The sequence below is a fragment of the Buteo buteo genome, chromosome 27, assembly GCF_964188355.1.
Source record: "Buteo buteo chromosome 27, bButBut1.hap1.1, whole genome shotgun sequence".
NCBI classification, from domain to species: Eukaryota; Metazoa; Chordata; class Aves; order Accipitriformes; family Accipitridae; genus Buteo; species Buteo buteo.
The window spans coordinates 8,355,058-8,377,496 of NC_134197.1; the positions used below are offsets into that span (position 1 = coordinate 8,355,058).

The following is a 22,439-nucleotide window of genomic DNA, read 5'->3' on the forward strand; positions in this document are numbered from 1 at the left end:
AAGAAAGCTGTATCAAATCTACGCTAAAATGCATGCAGGAAATGACTAAACATTATTTACAATATAAAATAGTTTCATACAAAGTTAAAACACCTTCCAATTGAAAACAGTTCCTTTATCAGCCTGACACAGGTAGTTTCTTTCTCTTTAATAAAGCCTTATCCCATCTCCCAACATTTTTTTAATTTATTTTTTTTTTAACCCCTTAATCATGCTTCAGGATAAAGAGACAGACTTTGTATGACCGGTATTTAAAGCAGTCAACATTTTATCAGTTACTATAATAACAAGTACAAGAGTTCAACAACTAAGAGCAGTTTAAACACAGCTCATTTTTTTCCTTCCCCTCTGACAAAAGGATTACTATTCCACAGATTGCCTAAACACAAATGTATCACCTAAGTTTTCTATTCCAAAACACAATTATCTCTAATATTTATGTGCGTCATCATAAGCAACATTTCCAAAGCTTGACAATGTGACTGTTCTTTTAAACTCACTGTACTAGTTTAGTTGCCATAATCTTAAAATACAATCCCCTCTGTATCAAGTTACAGAAGTTAAAAATTGATAAAGCAGATAGGGAAACAAAGGTAACCTTGAATTTTATAAACAGATCAGTATTTCACTGAACTTGAATCACATAGGATTAATAAAAAGTAGCATTACCATCTAAACACTGTTCCCATCTCCGATTATGGTTTAAGGTAAATTTACCTTAATACTAACTAAGGCAAGATTCAGAGTTCGGTTGCGGTTTTGGGTTTTTTTGTTTAGTTGTTTGTTTTGGTTTTTTTTCCTTTCTTCCTTTCTTTTATAAAGACATTTGAACTTAAAAGTCCTCAACCTCATTAAACAGATAAAAACCACGTTTTATTCAGTGCATGCAGCCAAGGGTTCAAAACCAACAGAGATTCAGGATTTGGCAACCAACCCTGCCCAAAGTGAAACCCTCCTTCACTTCAAATTAATGCTGCTATTCTACCAGCAGCAACCACATCTAGCCAAGACAAAAAAAGTTTTTTTTCTTTATATATAAAGAAAAAATAACCCACATCACAAACAAGATCTAATCCTTCCAAAACAAGAAAGGTGATCTTGTAACAATGTGTCCACAAATATTAAGCTATTCTACCACATCTTGTTTAAAAACCCAAACCAACAAAATCTTTACTTAGTAATTAGAAAAAAAGGATACCTGATCAAACAAATAGACCGTCACATCGTCAAAGAACGTTACAGCCTTTTTGTCATTTTTCCAATTCTCATGTTGCCTTTCATTAAGAGGTTTTGGAAGTTTCAACAAGCTTCTCAGATGTTTTCCCTCATCCTTGTCAGTAAGTATCTCAGGTACTTGATGAACAGTTTCATCTTCACTGTCAGAACTCAGACTATGCATATGAAAAGTCCTCATGTCATCCTCAGAATCACTGTTTTCATCCTCCTCATCCGCATCATCACCATCTTCTAAATCAAGCATTCCAGAAACATCGAGTTTGCCGAGGTATTTTCCTTCAATATCTGGCTCTTTCAGTTTTTGTCCTTCAATGTGATAGAAGGACTTCTCACTGTTACTCAAATCTAAAGAACTGTGTATGTTATGCACAGAGTTTAAGTCCCTGTGTGAAAGAAGTTCTGAAGTATTAGTGCCAACACAAGAGACAGTTTTATGGGAAGTCTCACGTAGTTTTATTTCATCCCTTAGGTTACTTTCCATCGATATTTCCAGGGAATTCAGAGTTGCCTCAGCCCACTCATCAGGACACCCCTGCATCCTTACATCCATCTCTTGGATCTCTAAGTTGTGATTTATTTCTAGTTTTGCATTTTGATTATTGGTATCCTGGTAATTCCTTACATCACACTTCTGCTGTCTCTCTTCAAAACTGTAATCCTCTTCAGTATTATTCTCTCCTCTATCTGAAGAAACAACACACATAGTCTCTCTTGACAGATTTACAGTCTCTTCTGTTTTTTTATCTGGCTCAGAATCATTATCAGAAAAATAGGCAGAGTCTCTATACGAGTTCTGATTTCCACCCAGAAAAACCTTTGGGGTTGTTTCAAAATTGCTGTTCACTGCATCTAAACAAGCTGCTGCTTCTGAAACAATTATGACTGGATTAGAAGGTAAAGCACTGATGTTGCTCTCACTGACAACACAGAAAGCAGTATCTACACTAGAGGCATCCTCAACAGTGATATGGGAAGTCCATTCTGGAGATTCCAGGTTCTCCGTTTCATAGCCACTGTCAGCAGGTTTATCAGGTGGCAAAAGTTTCTGAGGACTTTGAGCCTGTAAAGATTCTAAAACCTCATTTACATCTAAAGAATCTAAAGAATCGGGTGTCTCTAAGGCTTGTTCTACAGTTTGTATAGGAGATGGGCTGTCTTCCAAAAGACTATCCTGACTTGCACAATCTGAAGTAGCAACAGAAATGAAGGTCACCTCTTCTGGAACATCCTTACAGTTCTCAAAATGATTTGATGTTTCTTGTCTTTCCTCCAATAAACATTCAACTTTTTTTAATATAGGAGACTTCTCTTGCAAGTTTCTTTTCATATCTTCCGGATCACTACATTCCTCTCTATTAAAAGCTATTTCATCAGACTTGAAAAGCATTCCCTGTTTTGTTTGTGCATCACACCCATCTGTTTCAACAGCAACACCGTAACAAGGATTGTTTCCAACATTATTATTTTTGGCATTATTGGATAGCTTTTCTTGACAGGGAATATCAATGTTACAGGGCACAACTTCATTGACTTCCACATTTGAAAGTTCTTCCTCATCCTTCAAATAAGGAGGATTTGCATGTTTATCACATGACTTATGTGCTGTAGGTGGACTAGAAGATGCCTGCATCTCTACAGTAGCGTCAGACTGAGAATTTGGATCTTTATTCATTGTCACTGGGTTAAAATTTTCATCTTTCACTGTTCTAAGACTTTCATGTATTAAAGAAAAGACCTGTGCATTTTCAGCCAGCACAGGCTCAGGCTCTACAGAGTTTCTATTTGAGGTTTCCAATATACTTTTTAGAACATCTTCTGGTTTTTGCCCAAAATCACTGCTGGTTTTGTTAGACAACAACCCTGTTAATAAGTTTTTCTCTTGAAGAAATAAGAAGTTATCAGAAAGTTCTTCTAAAGTTACCAAGTCAGACTGGTTAGAGATATTTTCACATAAGGAAACAGTTTCATTTTCAGAAGCATGACTAGAATGCTCCTTTGCAGAAAGGCCTACTGCCTTTCTAGCATCTGTGTTTGAGTTTAAAGCAGCTGTTTTAAAGTCTTTAGGAATATCATTTGTTTCAGCAAAACCAAGTATTTTTCTGTTTGTCAGTTCTTCTGATCTGTCAATGTCATTAAATATATTCTGGAAAGGACTTTCTGGACTACTAGCAGCAGTCAAAAATTCCTCTTTAGGATCTGTATTGTAGTGGAAGAAGTCCCCATCAGTGCTAGATTCTTCAATATCAAGATCCCTGAGAACCATAAAATGAGAATTTTTTTCTTGTACAGCTTCTTGATGATCAACTTCTGTAGTTAGTACAACTGATTGGTTATCAAAATTCATGCTGCAGCCACTTCCTTTTTCCTCTAATTGGATATAGTAGTCATTTCCAACAGAAAGCTTGTGTGCGTCAAACACAGGTAACACCCCAGGGACAGCAAGTGATGCTTCTTGACCACTTCCATCCTGTGCTCCTGACCCTTGCTCTGAAAGTGACCTCTCAAAAACCTCCACTGGAAAGAAAATACTTGTGTATGTCATTGCTTCATCAGGATTCACATGACCACATTCATCAAAATGATCATGTTTAGCTGCCTCCCAGATATATTCAAAGCTGAGACCCTGGCTTGTTTCGGTTACAGTAAGAACTTCCTCCATCTCATGGCCAAGTCGATCTCCTGTGAAGTGATCTAAGATTGGAAATGCAGAACTATTTGTTTCTCTATTTGAGGTGTTTGGTTTAAGAGCATTCCACTGCTGTTCAAAATCAATCTCTGAGTCCCTTTGGCTTTGCATGCGAAGGTAAGTTAAAAGTCTATGTACTTCTTCTGCTGTTGGTCTCTTTTCTGGAGGTAGCCAACAGAACTGCAGAACTTCATACCTATACAAACAAGAAACATGTTTCAATAGGTTTCACACTGAAAAGGAATTTATAAAATTCAGGTATCTAACAAGCTAATGAGTAACAATTAATATCATTGGCAGGAACTTCCATCTATGGCAACTCCTTTTACTCCCTTTATCTAGGCCTTCTTTGCCAGGAGCATGATTCCATGTAGCAATTTCAATATATTTAAGATATAATTTGAGAAACTTCTTCAGCAGCTTTAAGAATTAAAAAAAAAAAAAAAAAACAAACCACATTCAAAGTTTACCATCTATCAGAGTATGGCTGCTCCAGATGTGGCTTGAAGAGTTTAACCTGCTTCTCCTTTATGACATGAGTTAGGACTTCCCTGTCAGAAAAGTCTGAGTAAGGCTGAGCAGCATTCTCAAACAGCTCCCATAACGTTACACCCAAGGACCTGAAAAAGAGCAGCAAATGACTGTGCATTCTAAGAACTATTTTAAAGTTGCTTTTCTAAGAAAGTAAGGATTATGCAAAGCATAACTGGCAAGAAGAAACAAATATCACTCTCCCGTTGGCTCTATAATAACTTCAGAACCTGTTAACTCATTTTGTTTGACAAAATGCTAGAAGCCTCAAGAATAAAGTTGCTTGAAGGCAATGACAATGAAGGCAACACCAATGAAGGCAACAACATGTAAGAGGCCTCAAATGATTCAACTATGGAAGAAACCCCCACATCTTAAAAATAGAAAATGCCTATTTAGAGAAGCAAGATGAAAAAACCTTATGGTTAGTCCAACAGTAGGAAAAGCTTTCATCAGAAATTGGGTCAAACTGCTAGAAAACTCATCTTTGTTTCAGTTTTCATAAAATTACTTATTTTTAAGCTGCAGTGGTCAGAAGCTGTGTCTTTGCTCAGTAACATACCGTATACAGCACTTGCCACATTTGCAGTGATTAGAGTTGATGTTGATCCTTGGGCAACCTTTCCTTGCTCAAAATGCAGAGTAACTGACTCTGCATGTATTACGGTAGAAAAATTTAGATTGGAAGGGGTCTCTAAGTCATCTAGTCCAAACCTGTTCAAAGCAGCTCTGTATAAGAGGCACTAAAATTCAAGTTGGAAACCTTAAGACTCCGGCTGCTTGAGTTTAAATGAACAGTATGATCTGAGGAAGCATGCTTGAAGGATGCAAGGAAATCAGTACATAGGTAATTTCTATCTATCCCACTTGCTTTCTGCAACCCTACCTTTAAATTAGCAAATAAAACCTAGTTTACTATTTAATATCCTTAGTATATAAAAGCAGGCATTTAACCACAACGTTTTCAGAAATGTTAGTCTAAGCCCCAATTTCCATTTCCCAAATTTCTTCGGACTTGAGAACTGAAGTGGAACTTGGCGATTTCAAAAAAGTTCATCAAGATTTTCACCAGCCATTGTCTATAAGCTCTTTGATAGCACAGACAAACAGTTAATTGCAGTCCTTAAATGCTGCAGCAAGAAATTAAGATGCTACTGTTCTACCAATGGAACTTAACTGGGCTCTAGTGGGATCAACTTTTTGTCATCCACAGCTATTATATTACTGGAAAAATAATTTACCATTTCCTTCCTTTATAAACATTTGAAGGCATTCAGCAAATACATAGCAATGAGTTTTAGTATAAACACCTACTCTTCTGTTAAACACTTTTTCTTAATCTAATTGTTCTCTCCACAGATTTCTAAGCATCTTTCCAAAGCAAGATATAGTTTCAGGTTTGTAGAGATGAACCTGCGGTACATCTGCAGTACAACAGCGCATCAGGCCAATATTCAATTTAACTATAAGTATTATTTACTCCTTTGTGTAACACTTGAATATATGTTCACACATCTCTCATTGAAATTATTTTAAAGCCTACTACATACCATATGTTACTGTATTTATTTTGCTCTGCTGATAACAGTCTGTCTTGAAAACTTGTTACTAACTCAGGTGCAGTCCATCGGAGAGGAACAAGCTTCTTCTCATCTGTCTCAATATAATCTTCCTAAATTATTGATAAAAAAATAAAAAGACTGAACAAACATTGGATCAACTTCCAGAAGTTGACAGTCCTTTCCTTAATATGGTTGTATGTGATCCCTATGCAAAAAATTAGAATTAAAAAAATTAATCCCATTTTCCCCAAGTAGCAGAGAGTAACACTATAGAGGAAAAGCATTCACTGTTCACTGCCAACTTGTTGTTTAAGGTTTGGTACTCAGAAATGTTTTTAATTAATGCCTTGAATTTTTCACTTTCTTGATGTATTTTAAATACTGTAAATATTTTCATTAAGAAATTTGATTGAATTTTTCCTTTCTTAAAACATTAAAATTAATTTGTGCATATTTTAGGACTACTATAAATAGGACCTAAAACAGATTTAACCAGAAGCTTCCTTCTACAAGCATAAACTCCACTTGTCTCTAGAAAGATCATCTATTCTGTTACATGAGCTTGCTATGGTTATTTGCAAGTTATACTTTGAAAGTCCATTATTCAAATAAAGGACAATCTAGTATCAGTTTATAACTTTAAAGTATGCTTGTTATAACCTCAGCCCACAAATCCTTTAAAAATAGTGGTACATCACTAGATTAACTTACCTTATACCTACTGAATCCTATACCATAATCTCCTACTTTGACATTTAAATCGGATGTAAGAAAGCAGTTCCGTAAGGCCAAGTCACTGAAAAAGCAAACAAATAAATAATGAGACCAAACCAAGAAGTCTTCAATGAAAATTAAGACAAGTGGGTTAACAGAAGTGACACTTCTTAGAACAGTCAGGCCACAGTTTAAATTATCAAGTAAAAAGCCAACAAAATTCTAGAAAAAAAAAATTTAAAAAATCAAGGAGTTACACACAGTTATAGGTTACAGCAGCAAGTAGCAGGCCATAATAGGAGCAGATCAGTAATACAAAACAATAGTGCTAAGGATTCAACATCCACACTATATACACTTCCAATGATTTTATTCACATGAGCTGCAGTCCAATTCTATAGACCTAAATCCTACTAAAAGCTGAAGCAAGCTAGGTGCTAAAAAGGTGTGCTCCTGGAGCTACCTTTCTGATTCTCTTTGGATAAAATTAAACCAGTCCATGCACTCCAAAAGACCAACTCATAATGCAAACCCAGGCACAGTAACTGGGGAGATGAATTTCAAAAGTACAATTTTGATCCAAACTAAATGTTAAGATAGTTCTCTTGTTGCTTACATTTTCATTAAGTTTTAGAACCTGTACAAGCCAGCAGCTGACCTCATATCTCACCAGAATACTGCGGACACCATAGTTCTATATAAACTCTCATTGCTTTCAGAAAAAAAACAATGATAGGGTCTCTCCTTACTTATTGGACAAGATTTGTTTTGTGGCCACAAGGATATGACTGCCCTTAGGCCCTCCCACACCTTCAAAAGAGAACCAATTTAAAGCCACACAATCAAGCAGAATCTGTATTCTGGAATCCAACCAAAACTAAACATAGTGACAAAGCAATCACATTTAAAGATATTATACAAAAAACCCCTAGACTATTATGTTGTCCTTTACAAAAAAGTTCAAAATGTAGTCAATTCTCTAGAGTAGTGAAGTATACTCTTAAGCATTCAAACTACACACAGAATTTATATGCAATTACTTCATTCTACTACTAATCCTATGATGTAGATTACTTAGGCTGTTCGCATTCTAGAGTAATGTCGGTCCCTCTTTACCTAACACCTATCATTGCGTGTCTTGCATTTTAATTGCCATAAGCAAAATCTATTAACAATTCATACCGGCTTTAAATACTTAATTTACAATATGACACTAAATAGTAATATCTTACACCTACAGTTAAGTTCCTCTAAATAACAAAACCATACATTACACACAAACTAGAACTACAGATAGTCTTTGAAAAAGACCATCAGAACAAGTAATGTATTTCATAAAAGTCCTCTAATATACAAATCAAAAAGCTCTTGAATACACGCAGTTGTTTCCAGTTTCAACCATAAACCAGACCACAAGTACTTAGAGCCAGCAGAGCTGCTGTAATAACACCAAGAAGCTGTTTTAGCAAACCCATTGTTCAAACTCAGAAGTTTACGCAAGTTTAACGGAGCTGCACACTTACTATGGAACTGTAGCTGTGACAACAAAGAGCTCTGCAGACTAATTGCTCAAATATTTCACTTCTCAGTTTCACAGAAGGGTACCAGGCAATTAAAGTGCACTGGTTTGCTTCTGTGTGGCTTGAAAAAAAAAAAGTCTCTGAAGTACAAACGGTCTGAAAGCCACACAGTTTCCCTACTTCAAAGAAAGAAGAAAATGTTTTCCTTTCCAGAGTCATTGAACTACACAGGTCAGAAACACATTTGTAACCCTCAAGTATGCCCCAAAACTTTTCAACTTGTTTTATATTATTTAAATAAATATCCTGGAAGAAAAAATAAAATTTTGGCTGCTTGAATTTACCACTAACAACAAAATCACTGATGCTGGAGCTTTACCACTTACTCTGACAGCATCAGGATACTGTTGCTAGAAGTAAACATTTACAATGAGAATCTTGCAGATCCACAGAATATCTATTTATCCAGTTTAACTGCATCTCACTGAAAATGTACTGTAAAATACCTACAGAGCTATGCTGCTGCAATACAAGAAACAGCGATCACTCAGTTTGACAGGTACAATTGGTACTACCTTCAAGTCATTTGAAACTGTTAAACAAGTTAGAAGAATAGCTCTGCCAGTCAGCCTCCAGCTGATGTCCAGACTTTGGGGTTTTCTCAGAGTTTTGCTGTTGTTTTACACCTGCACCTTTTAAGACTTCAGTTTGATAGTTCAGCTTCTCCCTGAACACAAGGTCTCTGCTTTCTCTAAGTAGCGAGATGTGCGTTGATAAGCTCTAGTACAAGTTCCTAACTTGCTGAAAGGGATGATGCAAGTGCTGTTTCTACAGCAAAGAACAAACTGACCCAACATAAAACCAGAATAAATTTTCTTGTGATACTCAAGGTTTTATCGGGTAAGCCATGTTTGGGGATCAAGTACTCTTTAATATTTTAGTCATTACAAGTCTAAGGTTGATGTCTTCCAGTTCCTTAACACCTTCTCATTTAAAGCCAAAAAAATTCTTTTTGGCATATTTCTGAGCAATTAGTTTCATGAATACACTTTTTCCTCCAGCCTTTTATAACTACTGCCATTCTTTCAGTATTGCCTGCACTAACTTTAATTAAAAATAAAGAAATCTAGCATTTTTTCACCCTGATTAAAACTAAATTGTTCTCCCATTATGATTTCTTCTAAATCTAACTCCATTACTGAAGATTAAAAGGTTACATAAACAATAATTCAGTGAGAGAACACTTGCTTCAGTCAGATTTTTTCCTTTTTTTTTCTCCCCTCTTTTTACTAACAAAGGTAACAGATTACCAAACAGAAGTTCTAAATTGCTATAATCTATTAAAAATACACAGAAGGTAAGATTCATTCTAACAAAATTCTAACATCCCTCCCCCCATAATAAACAAAACAAATTTAACTTGGCCAAAAATTAATCAAACAACTGCATCTTCTGGATTGGCTTAGCAGTAGGTTCTGTTCTATAGGCTGCAAACCTAAAAAGTAGGTGATCAGTTTTCAGCCAGGTGGGAGCTGTAACACCACACCACTACTGTTGGATCAGCATCTTCATAAACACCACATCTTCACGACTTAGGATATGTAAGTTAGACTGAAGTTTGTTAAAGCACAATCTTCAATACACACAGATTTTAATTAAAATATCTACATGAATTTTAGAGTGCATCGTAACTAAAAGCAATTCATCTGGAAAGCATACCTATGCACAAAATTATGTTTATGCATTACAGCAAGTCCAGCAGCAATCTCGCACGCCATTCTCTGTAGCAGCATTATTTGTGAATCTCCTTTAATATGTTCCTGCTCATTGCAGATATAAGTTTTTAGGTCACCCTGGAAAAGAAGTTGAAAATACTTATCAGCCTTGTATGTTGTTTGAATCTGAAAAATATTTAATGAAGAACCAACTAACCACATTACTTATTAACCAAATCTGTGCTTAATAAAAAAACCTCCTCAAGTTTCCATCTTCCATAAGGATTCTTACAGAAGTCATCTAAGGTGTATGGTATTGTCCTTTCAAGGGTTTTTAATCAAATCATTTAGTAATTAAGATCCTAGATCAGACTGCCATGTAAAACCTAACTGTCATACAATAATACTTTCCATTAAAAAACAGAGTTTGATGAGCTTCTGTTTTTAAATGAGATGAACTTTCAAGTGCTTGAAACCAACAAAGGTGACTGTCTGAGATTTGCAAGGGGATGGAAGGGAAAGACCTGAGAAAAGGGTTTCAGACACTGCCAGCTCACCATAGCTTTAGATATAAAAAGCATGGTAATACACCCCACTCCAGTCAAAGAATTCAGATGATGGCAGCAGTTTTACTGAACCTAGGCAAAGCTGAGCAACAGACACGTAATTAATGAGCCTGTAGAAGCATCGCATAAATGACTAAAAAAAGAACAGCTTTGAAACAGAGGGAAAATAACTGAAAGTTGTCCAACATTCAGGAAAAGAAAGACTATAGTAAGTGAATGCAAGCAAGGGAAGAGGACAAGTTTCTCATGCCTCTCTTGCTACTTTCACAGCTGGACTTTTAACCTAACACTTCTACATTTTTTGTTATTTAAAATACAGACTTTCTGGAAGTTTAGCAAATTACTTCAGAGGGTATTTTTGTACTGAGACTGCACAACATATTACATCACAACTTGTTTCACCAGCATAACATTCCAGGCTCTAGCTGTCCATGTCCATTGTCTGCCTAAATCTTGAGCCAGGAAGGAGACTGAAGGGAAGTCTTGAGATTGACCAGACAAGAAGGCAGTCTTTGCACTGGCTAAAAAGCACTCCAATGTTCCAAAAAGACTGAAGACCACTAAACTTCCTGTTCCTCTGGTGCTCATGTACATCATAGAGCTATAACTGAAGCAACTCATCCCTCCTTAACATGGTTAATTGAGGTCAACAATTTACAATTTATTAGTTCAAGCAGTAGATGTCTGTGCTGTGCATTTAAATCTAAGTGCATTGATAGCTGAGGTGTCTGGCTGGACAGTTGCAAACCTGTGTTGTATTTAATAAAATAAGCAGCAATGGGACAGACAGTCTACTTAAAGCAGACACTACTTCTATGTAAAACAACTTCATTTTAATTTTTCAAAACATTAATAGATTCTACAGTACACACAAGCAGCTATTCTATCTTCATCTGCTTTACATGTACTACTTATGCTGCAAGTAGCTATACCACCTTGTGAGAAAGCATGCATAACTTCTAATACTGTTTAATGTTGTAGAAGCCTTCATTCCATTCTCTTTATCCTGTTTTCAGCTACTGATTAGGTAACATTTACATATTTACATCCTACAGATTTACATTTTTTAAAATGTTTCCTGAAAGATTCTTCTGACTTACAATTACAGCTTTAATATCATACTGGCTCATGTATATATGTATAAACATATATAAACACACCCACGTCTTTCTACCTTGCCAGAGCAGATTTACTAGAGCAGAGTTCCAAGGAACTACAAAACAAACAGTGTCCATAACACACACAGGTTCCCAATTGCACAGCCTAACGAATATAAGTACAAAATACCAAGCTTAACTGACTCTAGGTGGCAGCAAGCACCTGAAGAAAGTCAAACTCTCCAAAATTGTTGTCATTCATTAAAACAGCAACTGGTTACTTAAGGTTTGTCCCAGGTAGATTAAGTTCCTAGAATGCCTGAAACGCACCAAGGAATTACTTTTTAATTTTTAAATGCATTAGTAATAGTAGTGCTGTGTGGCATCCCTTATTTACTAAATAATTCACGTAAGCACACTTTTTTGTAGGAAATACAGCTTTTATTAAATCCAGCACCTTGAAACATACTGGTTCTATTATTCTATTCTAATTAAGGCTACAGTCAAGGTTAAAATATAAACCAGGATTTTTTGGTATTGCTTTAAAAGGACATTGCTTATACCAAACTGGGGGGAACCAATGAATACACTCAAGTGCTGGACTGCCATCCAGAGTGACCTGAACAGGCTGGAAGAAGGGTCCAACAGGAACCTTATGAAACTCCAGAAGGACCAATGCAAAGCCTTGCCCCGGGAAGAAAAAATCCCTTGCAACAATACAAACTGAGGACTGACCAGCTGGGCAGCAGCTCTGCAGGAAGGGACCTGGGGATCTTGGTAGACAGCAAGCTGAACATCAACCACCTGCGTGCCTTGGCAGCAAAGACTGCAAGCAGGCTCCTGGGCTGCCTAAACAGGACCATAGCTACTAGACCAAAGGAAGAGATTATCCCTTTCTATTCAGCACTTCTTAGACCACATTTAGATTCTGTGTCCAGTATTGGCTGCCCCAAAACAAGACAGACAACAAACTTGAATGAGTTCAGTGTTTACAAAGGGTCACCAAGACAGTCAGGGGGTCAGAGCATTTCACCATGAGGAGAGGCTGAGGGAACTGGGCTCATTCAGCCAAAGGAAGACTTTGGAAGCACCTGATAGCAGCTGCTCAGTATGTATGAAGTTAAAGACCAAGCCAGGCTCTTCACTGTGGAGCACAGAGGTAGAATGAGATAACAGGTATGAGCTGAAACACGCGAAGTTCAGACTGAGTATAAGGAAAACTGTTTTCCACATGAGGACACTGGAGCAGAAGCACAGGTTGCCCAGAGAGACTGCGCAGTTTCCATCCTTGGATGTTTTCAGGATCCAGCTGGACAAAGCCCCAAGAAATCTGGTCTGACCTCAGGTTGACACTGCTTTGAACAGGAGTTTGGAGTGGAGACCTCCTGAGCTCCTTGCTAACCTGAATTACCCTATGATGCTTCCCTGCTTACAAGCAGACAGTAGCAATACATCAATACTACTCCCATACTGTTTTATGGGCTACAAAATGACCCTTTACTGGACAGGCTTTTCAACACAGTAAATATCAAAGGTTACACATATCTGAATACGGTTCTGCAAAATTCACTGTGCGGACACATAAATATAAAAAGCTCAATAATCATCCTTGAGGAAGGCTCCACTTTCTCTCCAGCTTCCTCTGCCACTCTACCTCTTCCCTCCTCTCCTGGGACTCCACGAAGAACCAAATTTTGCCTTTCCTCCCATCCTTCTCAGTTCTAGTCAGGATCAGTTCAGGCACCTTTGTAAATCTTAATATGCTTGTTCTCTGTAACAGCCAGAAGCCGGGGGCAGATTTACATGCAGTACGCTTCAGTGGTTTCCTTGTTTGTGCAAATTCCGTATTCGGTTCATATGAACATCCAAACAAATAGCAGAGACAACTTTTTAAACCAGTAGGTACTGATGATAGGGTTTTAAAAGTGTAAAGAGCTCCCCAAATTATGTCTACTGAACACTTTCTACCAAGTTGGAAAGCCGCCTGCCAAGTCACACATTACCACATAATTGCCCCTTTTGAAGTTCTTAGACAACTAAAAATACTACCCCTGCCTCCCCCCTCCAACATTGCTTTACAGTGTAAATACCTGCAGTCGCTACCATTAAAATGCCCGAAATTGGTGTACAGTATAGAGCACCTATACTATCAGAAAGTTCTTTAGACATATGTAAGTTTAAGGGATATTAAACAGTTCTGAGAGCACAAAGAGTCTTTGAACCCAACAGACATGATTTCTGAAGCTGTCATGAATTGTCACACACGCACACCTTTTTATAAACCACACACCACTGATATCTGCTAGTTGCCTCATAGCGATACTGACTGCGATTATTAAACAGATTTGCTGAACTCTTTGGTTAAGAAGTTTTCATCGCAAAGACTCTTTTTTGATTTGAAGAGAATGTTTTCAAGTGGCAGTAATTAGAAAAAGCCCAAACAAAAGAAAGAACCAACCACTGCAGGCAGGCACCTTCCACTAACAGCAACATCCCTAAAGCAATCTACAGGGCATTCTAGGCAAATACTGCATCCTGCTGATCTCATCTGCTCAGGGAATTGCAAGACTTAAAGAATTTCTGTAAGAATTTGATAGGCAAATCAGCCTCACAATATACATGCTACTTCCACATTTGAATAACTTTCCTTTACTCATAAATTATGTCAATCCATTAGAGGATTTGCTGTGCTGACAAAATGCTGGCCACGCACAGCTGAGTAATATATTAAAGTTAATACGCCAGCTACCACTATTTTTAACCTGGCATCATTCTGCAATGTTTAACAGTGAACAGTTAACTATTCATAGAAGACTGCACCAACATACTAGGCAAACTAATATGGAGGGGGTATAAGAACTTACTGAGCATTTCTTTTTATATTTACCATTTTTTAAACAATTTTAACACAGGCAAAGGAAAATTAGGATTTAAAAGCTTAAATCACTTATGTGCAACTGACTTCTCTTGCTTCTTGCCCAGCTCTGCTAAGCAAGGAACACAGAGCAACTTGGATTACATTATAAAAGAGGCTAAATGTTAGCCAATACAGTTACTGCATATACAACCAATCAATCTTGAGTAACAGAAAAGTAGTTTATATGGCCAAGAAAACAAGTACGCTAGCCTGCATGACATTCAGCATTGCTACCGTGACAGTTAGCTCCCGTATCTCTGCACTACAGTTTCCAGTGCCTCTGATCAAGGCCTTTCAGTGCCAAGGAGCCTGGGAACTGATAATCCGACAGAGCTGCCTCAGCAGCCAAGACAAGGTCAAGTGGCCCTAAAAAGGCCAGGAAACCTAGCAAGAGAAGTTGCAAAAGGGGGACATGCTGTGATAGGCTACGAGTTTGAAGGAGTGCAAAGAAAACAATCACTATACACTCTAGACTGTGTTGGTCAGCAGAATAGCCACATTTTTCATTACTTAATATGCCAAACTTGCAAAATGAGGTCTCCATTGCTGAAAGCCTCAAAAGAACTTGTCATCTGAAGACATTTAAATTTCCTATCCGACACAATTGAGATATTTGCCACCTTTTTACCATCAAGTTCTTAATCACATAATTACAAGGGATTAAAACAAGTTTATTCTTTGTTGTATATACATATACAACCAGTAACACAAGGTAAAGTGCTTTAGCATAGCATTATATTACTGCTAGCAAAACAGCAACATGTTTCTCAGCCTTCCCATCTGAACAATACATAGTCATCACAGACACTAGAACCTTTAGTAAGCCACTTCAACTGTGTCTGCCCCTATGGTCTTTCTATTGAAGAATCAGACTCTTGCGTGTTTTGGAAGCACCTCCATACCCCCCGATCTAGCCAATTTCAGAAAAAAAAAAGTACAAAAGAAGCTACCAGCTTTCAAAAGAAGCTACCCCTGATCTACCCAATTTCAGAAAAAAAAGTACAAAAGAAGCTACCAGCTTTCAAGATCACTTACTAGAAGCCTGAAAAATCCAAGTAACTGCCATCCCAGCCACAGTGGTACAAAGCAGCTTCTAGAATATCAGCCTACTGACACTCCACTAAAAACCTGTCTACTAAAAAAAGCTATCTAGCCATACTTTCTATTCCAAACGGTGCCGTCTGGCTTACTTCACATTTATTCCTTCATATCTCTCCTCTCCCCTCACTCCAATATTGCTAACTCCCACACCAGGCCCTGGGACTACAACAAGAGTTAGTGACATACAGCAATACTGAGCTAACTTACTGCACTCGTCTCAATCTCTGCATAAAACTATTCACGTGAACAGTTTTGTCTGCCTAGCCCCTGTATATTTGTGTGCACAGTGAATAAAATACTATGATGTCTAGGAGATACTCAGCTCTACCAAGTAAGAACTCTAAGTGAGCCAGACTTTCAGTATGAAAGTCATGTTTAACTCACTATAATATATAATTTTCTAAAAACGAGTTTTAGTTCACTTGGAATAGAAATCAACACAGACATTTATTTTCTATTCCAAAGAAATTACCTAACTACATTAAAATTTATAAAACTAACACTTTGGCTGTCAAGCTTACTGCCCCCAGTTAAAGTGAAAATCTATTTTATCCCCTTAAGTAAAATCCTTTCCAGATTACTCTGCAGGATCACGACAATTTCTGGCATTAATCATCAGGCATCAAACAAGGATATTATTTTTTCCCTGTATACTTAAAGTAGGGCAATCTTTAAAGTTACTCCATCTTCAAATTCAAAGTTGGATTACATGGCGTAACTATTTAAAAACATGGCAGCAATTAAATCTGATTTGGATGTGTATCTGTTAAGACTCTATAAAATGCAATTCTCTTTCAAGGGTCCTTTTAAAGAACCACCAATTTGAGTAGCAGGTTTAAAAATCAGTAAGAAGTATTCTATTTCTACATATTGAAAAACTACAAGAACCATTATCTGGCTAACCTTATGCACCTACTTTTTAATTCTTAGCAAAACCAGAATATTTCACTTTGATCAGTCGCTTAAAAAGTTCAGGTATTTCTTCCTTTTAGAAAAGAATGATTTTATCAGCACTTCTGCCTCATTAATTTCCCACAGTTAATAAATTTGAGCAAAAGAGCAGTAATGAAAAAAATAGTTTAAGGTCACAGATTAACTATCTTGTTTCTCAAGAAAACTCAAAAGTTCACATTAACTCTTATTTAAACTGCTTGAGGCAACTGAAGCAACTAGAACCATATACGTGCACCTGAGTTTAAAGGAAAATTCTGTAGTAGTGAAGCTGGTAAAAAAGGATCTTGCTGAGTTTTATAAATGCAAACTATCTTACTTATTTCTTAACATACATGCACTTCTGAGTTCATTTCTGTCTTGACATTTTCCAAGGAACTCTGCTTTAAATGCTACCTAGACCACAAACTTTAAAAGCAGCTATTGAGCCAATGTTCAGATAGCCACCTGGACTTCTGTTTGTTTTTCAATAATGTGTTACACTACAACAAAGCAATTCAAGTCTTTCCAGACCATGGATCCATCACCATATCCAAATTTTAGTCTCTGAAGACTCTGTGTATACTGGGCACAGTTCAAAGTTTCTATACATGCATGCCACCCCCTTTCTCACAACATTCACATGAATTCCAGCACATGCCTAGGAACGCAGTGGCTGAGCAAGGTTTTTGTGCGACTGTCCTTCCCAGCTTCAGTGTCCTTTGTGGCACTAACAGCAGGGCAGAAAGCAGTGAGAACACCCTTCACTGTGCTCTTAGCATTTCTTTTGGTGTTCAGGTAGCACAATAAGGCAGTTGTTTAGGAAGGGAAAGAAAAGAAGGATAAGAAAGTAAGGAACAGAAGAATACAGTAACAGAAAGGATCAGGAAGAGAATAGGAGGATACTTAAAGTTCTAGCTATTACAATACACATTACTGATTCTACACAAGCCCACCATTGCATTTTAGCCCAAAGCTGCACCGCATGGGTAAAATTTGGGTACTCTAGAGTGGGGGAGGCAGAAGGGAGAAATTCTTTCCTCAATTAACATTTTCATAGAAATGGTAATAAAAGCATATTACGGTTGCACAGACAGCAAATAGAATTCAGGATGTGATGTGAGCATATGCATGTGATACTGGACTACAATAAAAAGCTTCCTTCTATGACCTCCTTTCCCCTCCAAGCTCCCTGTTACATGACATAGGCAGACTGAAAGAGACTACTCATTCCATTATCAAAGAAAGAACAGCTATTTTCCACTTCAGAACATTCCACAAGCACCTAGAATTTACACGATGAATTGAAAAGAATATAAAAAAAAAAAATTACACTTGTGGTCTGTCTCTAAACCAAAAAAAGTCTGTCTTCTGAAATTCTGGTTATTCAAAAAACTTCCCAGGAAGAAAAAGAATCATTTCATGAGTGAAGGGCAGTAAATATGCTACATACAGTTTACACCAATGGAAAAACAACTGCAGCCATTTGTGTAAGTGCACTTACCAAGTCACAGAACTCAAAAACTAGGAGATAAGGAATGGCTTCCACACATTGCCCAATACACTGGAGAACATTTGGATGCTGAAGAATGCTGGAGTGAAAAAATACAGTTAAAGCCAGAAACATCACAGTACACATTATTTGCAGTATAACTCAACACACTGAAATCCCTACCAGAAGTTTCAACACATAACATTGGCACTGGGGGGGGGGGGGGGGGGGGCGGTGTGCAGCACAAACAGAAGGTGCAGGTATCCAAAGCCATAGATTCCATTTGCACCTTTGTATTGCTGCAGCATATCACTGAGAGCAGCTGAAACTCAGAGGATCTCAAAACCACAAAAGCTAGTACTGCCACAAGAAAGTCGCACCCATCCTCCCACCATCCCTTATACCAAAAATAAGTGCATGCAACTGGTTCGTGAACTACACCATGAAACCAATCTGGCTAAAAGCTAAACCTTTTTTTAGCCAGGTTAGTTCCCAGCCAGATCAGTTACTTTTTCTAAATTGCTTCAAAAACACTTGTGTCAATGCAGCAGAAGGCATGAGATTCTTTTTCTGACAACTGCCAACAATTTAAGCCTAAATGCAAATATAACTAGGACATTAGAAAGCATTAAGAATAGAAAGCTCTCTACGACCACTTGCTTGTAGCACATTCAGGAAAGGTAAACCACACTATGAGATATGCCTGGTGAACTACAACAGGTCTCTTTTTCAGTCATCTACAAAAGCCATTAAGTTGTGGCAGTTAGCTCTTCAAAGAGCTCTCACTATTCCCAAAACACAGGAAGATAAATTACACTCCCTTTAATACGCCAAATTCCTTTCCAGAATACAAAAACTCAACTCCTAGAAGCAAGTATCCTCCAAGCATAACACAAGAGGAAGAGAACACCAAACAATCCTGTTTTATTGGCATTTCCAGTCAGATCAACGATTTCTCAATTTAAGAGTACTACTGAACTGAAGTTAGTGTAATTCTGGTTTGGTTTTTTGTGCACAAGCCTCCTTGCAAGCTACCTGAACAAAATTAGGTTTTATCACTATGTTGCATTTAATTTTTTGAAAATGGGAACTTTAAAGAAATTAATGTGTATCTGATAACAGACACAGTGTTGCCAGTTCCCCTGCTTCTAACAGGAAAGCCAAGTACAGGAGTTAAACCTCAGTTCTCAGAGGCAAGTAATTAGGCATAAGGTTAGTTTGCAATATCAGGAGTTTGTTCCAAACAGCTGTAGAAGAAAATCTGATAAACCAAACCAAGTGTGTCTTCCACTCATGAACAATAACTACCAAACACATTTAAGCAAAGGGTTTATTTTTATTTCTAAGCAAAGTCAACTTTTGCTCAGTTTGGATTGACTGTATTTCACTTTTCAAAGACGAGCATTTCAGTTTTAAGGGAGGGCATGCAGACACAGTAACACTGAATGAAAGAAACGTCCATAATTCATATGCAGTAGTACAAAGTGTATAAGTTAACCAAGCTGTGAAACATTACTTACTAATATGGTTCTCCATTTCTTAAAAACTGTTCTTGCTCCCTGGGACCTGCACTTGCCTTCAACTCCTTCACTATTACCCTTGCTACACTACTGCCTCTGTAGATCTCTCCAAGTAGAACCTGAAAAAAAATAACCATTGTGTCTTTAAATCAGAGGGAAAAAATCTTTGGAGTTTCCTTGCAAATAAAAACAAGAGCTAAAAACATGCTCTAAGAAAGATTTTCCGGCTTTTTTGTTAACACATGCAGAGCTTTGATAATTAAACACTCATACTTAATAAATCTTGACAACTGATCTACTCATCAACTTTCAGAAAACACATTTTCTAGTGAAGACCACTTATTTACTTAAGATTTTTTCCTAGGAAAAAATCAGCATTAACAGGAATGTATTAATTCAAATCCACAGAAGTGAAATGTTGTCTACCTAGTAAGTAACTCTAGTAAGAAGCTACATGTAAATTAAAGCAGCACTGATCAGTGCTGTGATTACTGCTAAAAAGTGTATGCAAGGAAATATCTAACTTCAATTTCAGTTTTTCTTATGCTATTACTTTTTTTTTTTTTTTTTTTTTTTTTTGAGTAGCACTTTAAAGGAAGTACAGTAGCCTAGTCAGTTAGGAATTGACTCAAACTGCAATACAGAATTAAGAGATAACTTCTCACCTTTCCAAACCAGCCATTTCCAATTTCCTGGATGTAGTTTAGACTCTGACGTGCAACTTGAGACTTTGATCCATCTGTCATACATAACGAAACAAATGTAACACGTATCAAACCACTTGGCCAAAGTTATCAACTGTTGAGGAAATAATGCAAGTTCCTGCAATATTTATTCCAAATTACATGCATACATTCAGACCAAGCAACAAAACCTAGTTAGACATACATAAAGTATGAAGGTAAGATTGTGACAACAGCACTCAAGTGAAACTTTTCTCAACTCCAGCTTCTAAACTGTACTAGAATACACCCTCTACAAAAACGCAGTGAATCTCCTTATGAAATGTAAACTTAATTTTTTAACACACTCAATAAGAAAGCAAAAAGACTGAGTTCTAATTCCAGTATAAAAGTGTATCATACCCTGTAGCTGTGTAGAACAAATAACCTACTTACAAAAGTTTCCTATGTAAATAAAAGAAGAAAACCCAAGACAACACTAACTCCTTGTACATCTTAACATTTATAGTTATAGAGAGAGTTACTGTTTTAAGAGAAAGGGTTTGACTGCTTTATTCTTCAGCCCAACTGTCCTACTTATAGCTACCATCTGGAAGGAGGACATTTTCTGACTAAAAATACTCCACATAAAGAGCCCAGAGAGGGAAAGGATAGAAAACAAGACCCAGATCTTGGCAGACGATGGACAGTAAAAATGGCAGACTCTATACTATAAAAAAAGATTCAGCAGTGTTGATCCCTCTGCCACCTAATTGGTTAGGAGCACTAATAAATAGATGTACACAAAAACTTTCCATCATTACTACTTGTCTGAGACTTCTAGCCCACATTTTTATTTCCATAAACTACATTTCCACCAGTATTATTTTAAGTAGAACAGCTATAGCTCTACGATACACTGTCAATGCGCTCCTAAGCGCGGAGAAGGTTTTATCAGTACAACTACATTTTTACCAGTGTACCTTACTCAAGTACACTGCCTTACTTCTGGCAAAATAACTTCTAGGGACAGAAAGTATAGTTTTAACAATTATGGTAACATAGAATAGCTGGCATAAAATTATTCACAGATAATTTCCCCTCAGTCATTAAAACACTGATAAGTAACATTTCTTTTGTATTAAAAGGCACACTGACAGTTTCTTGAAATTTGTAGCTACAGAAATTTTACTAGAAGCTTCCCTGAACATCTAATGATTAAGCAACAAAGCAATGTATGTAAAAAAATTGTATGTGAAGTAGCATATGAGAACTACTTTATGCTAAACTATGCTTGTAATATTTAAGATGCTTAAGTTTCCTTTTACAAAAATTGTATTTTAAAGAATACATTCCAAAAAACCTTTCACATAGGGAAAAGAAATCTAATGCTCTGTCTTAACATCACCACATTTACAGCATGAAAAGTCTACAGTGACATTAAGAAAGTGATGCAGCTGAAACAGGAGCACTGCTGTTAAGGAAGAGATTCAACTCTTGCTTCCATTTAAGGCTAATGGCTAAAATCCAATGACAACTTAGCCATGAAAAAAAACCACTGAAGAGCAGAAGTCACTAACATCCTAGAGTGCTTCAAACCCTTCATGTATACAGAGGCATAACAAAGTAACCTAAAGAGGTTTATTTAAGCTAATTTCATTCTCTTAAGCTACCTTACATGGCACCCTGCCATAAGTTAACATTTTTTAAGTAATATTTCACATTTTATCCTATACCCTGCAAAATATGTTTACTCAGTTTATGTAAGTTTGTAACAATTAATTTGTTTCAGTGAAGTCAAACAATCGGCTAAACTCCATTTTTGACACTGAAATTGCCTACTTTTGTTGTTTCATTAAAAAACAGTATCTTACCTGTACGAGATGGAAACTGGGAGGGAGTTGGTAAAGCAATATTGGGAACTGAAAGAGTAAACACTTCTGCTGGAGACTGAATAGATGGAGTATCTTCTGCTGGAGGTGTAAAATCTATTTCATCATCAAAGTTATCTTCAAATTCCTGCAAAAAAGTAAGTCAAACAAGCTGATCTTTGTCTTCAAATTAGCTCTGGCACATTTCTTTTAGCGTAAATGAGCAATGTTAAGGCGGCTTAGCTTTTTTCCAAGGACAGTGACAGATTTTAGTTTTCTATTCCTTATTTTCAATTTATTACTGATTTAAAGAGATTAA

General features: G+C 36.9%; 1 protein-coding gene across 2 annotated transcripts in view; it reads right to left on the minus strand.

Annotated features, from left to right (window-relative positions):
• The window catches only part of LMTK2 (lemur tyrosine kinase 2), a 44,321-nt gene that overhangs the window by 6,163 nt on the left and 15,719 nt on the right, over positions 1-22,439 (minus strand). For both annotated transcript variants that reach the window (XR_012654533.1, XM_075058353.1), the window contains exons 3-11: positions 22,124-22,268; positions 20,253-20,326; positions 19,588-19,706; positions 18,080-18,167; positions 9,969-10,102; positions 6,727-6,811; positions 6,004-6,125; positions 4,393-4,542; positions 1,199-4,118 (exon numbers count right to left, since the gene is read on the minus strand). Coding sequence is in view for 1 of the 2 variants with exons in the window: in XM_075058353.1 (XP_074914454.1) it covers positions 1,199-4,118; positions 4,393-4,542; positions 6,004-6,125; positions 6,727-6,811; positions 9,969-10,102; positions 18,080-18,167; positions 19,588-19,706; positions 20,253-20,326; positions 22,124-22,268 (3,837 nt within the window). In the remaining variant the exon portion in view is untranslated. The remainder of the gene's footprint in view (positions 1-1,198; positions 4,119-4,392; positions 4,543-6,003; positions 6,126-6,726; positions 6,812-9,968; positions 10,103-18,079; positions 18,168-19,587; positions 19,707-20,252; positions 20,327-22,123; positions 22,269-22,439) is intronic.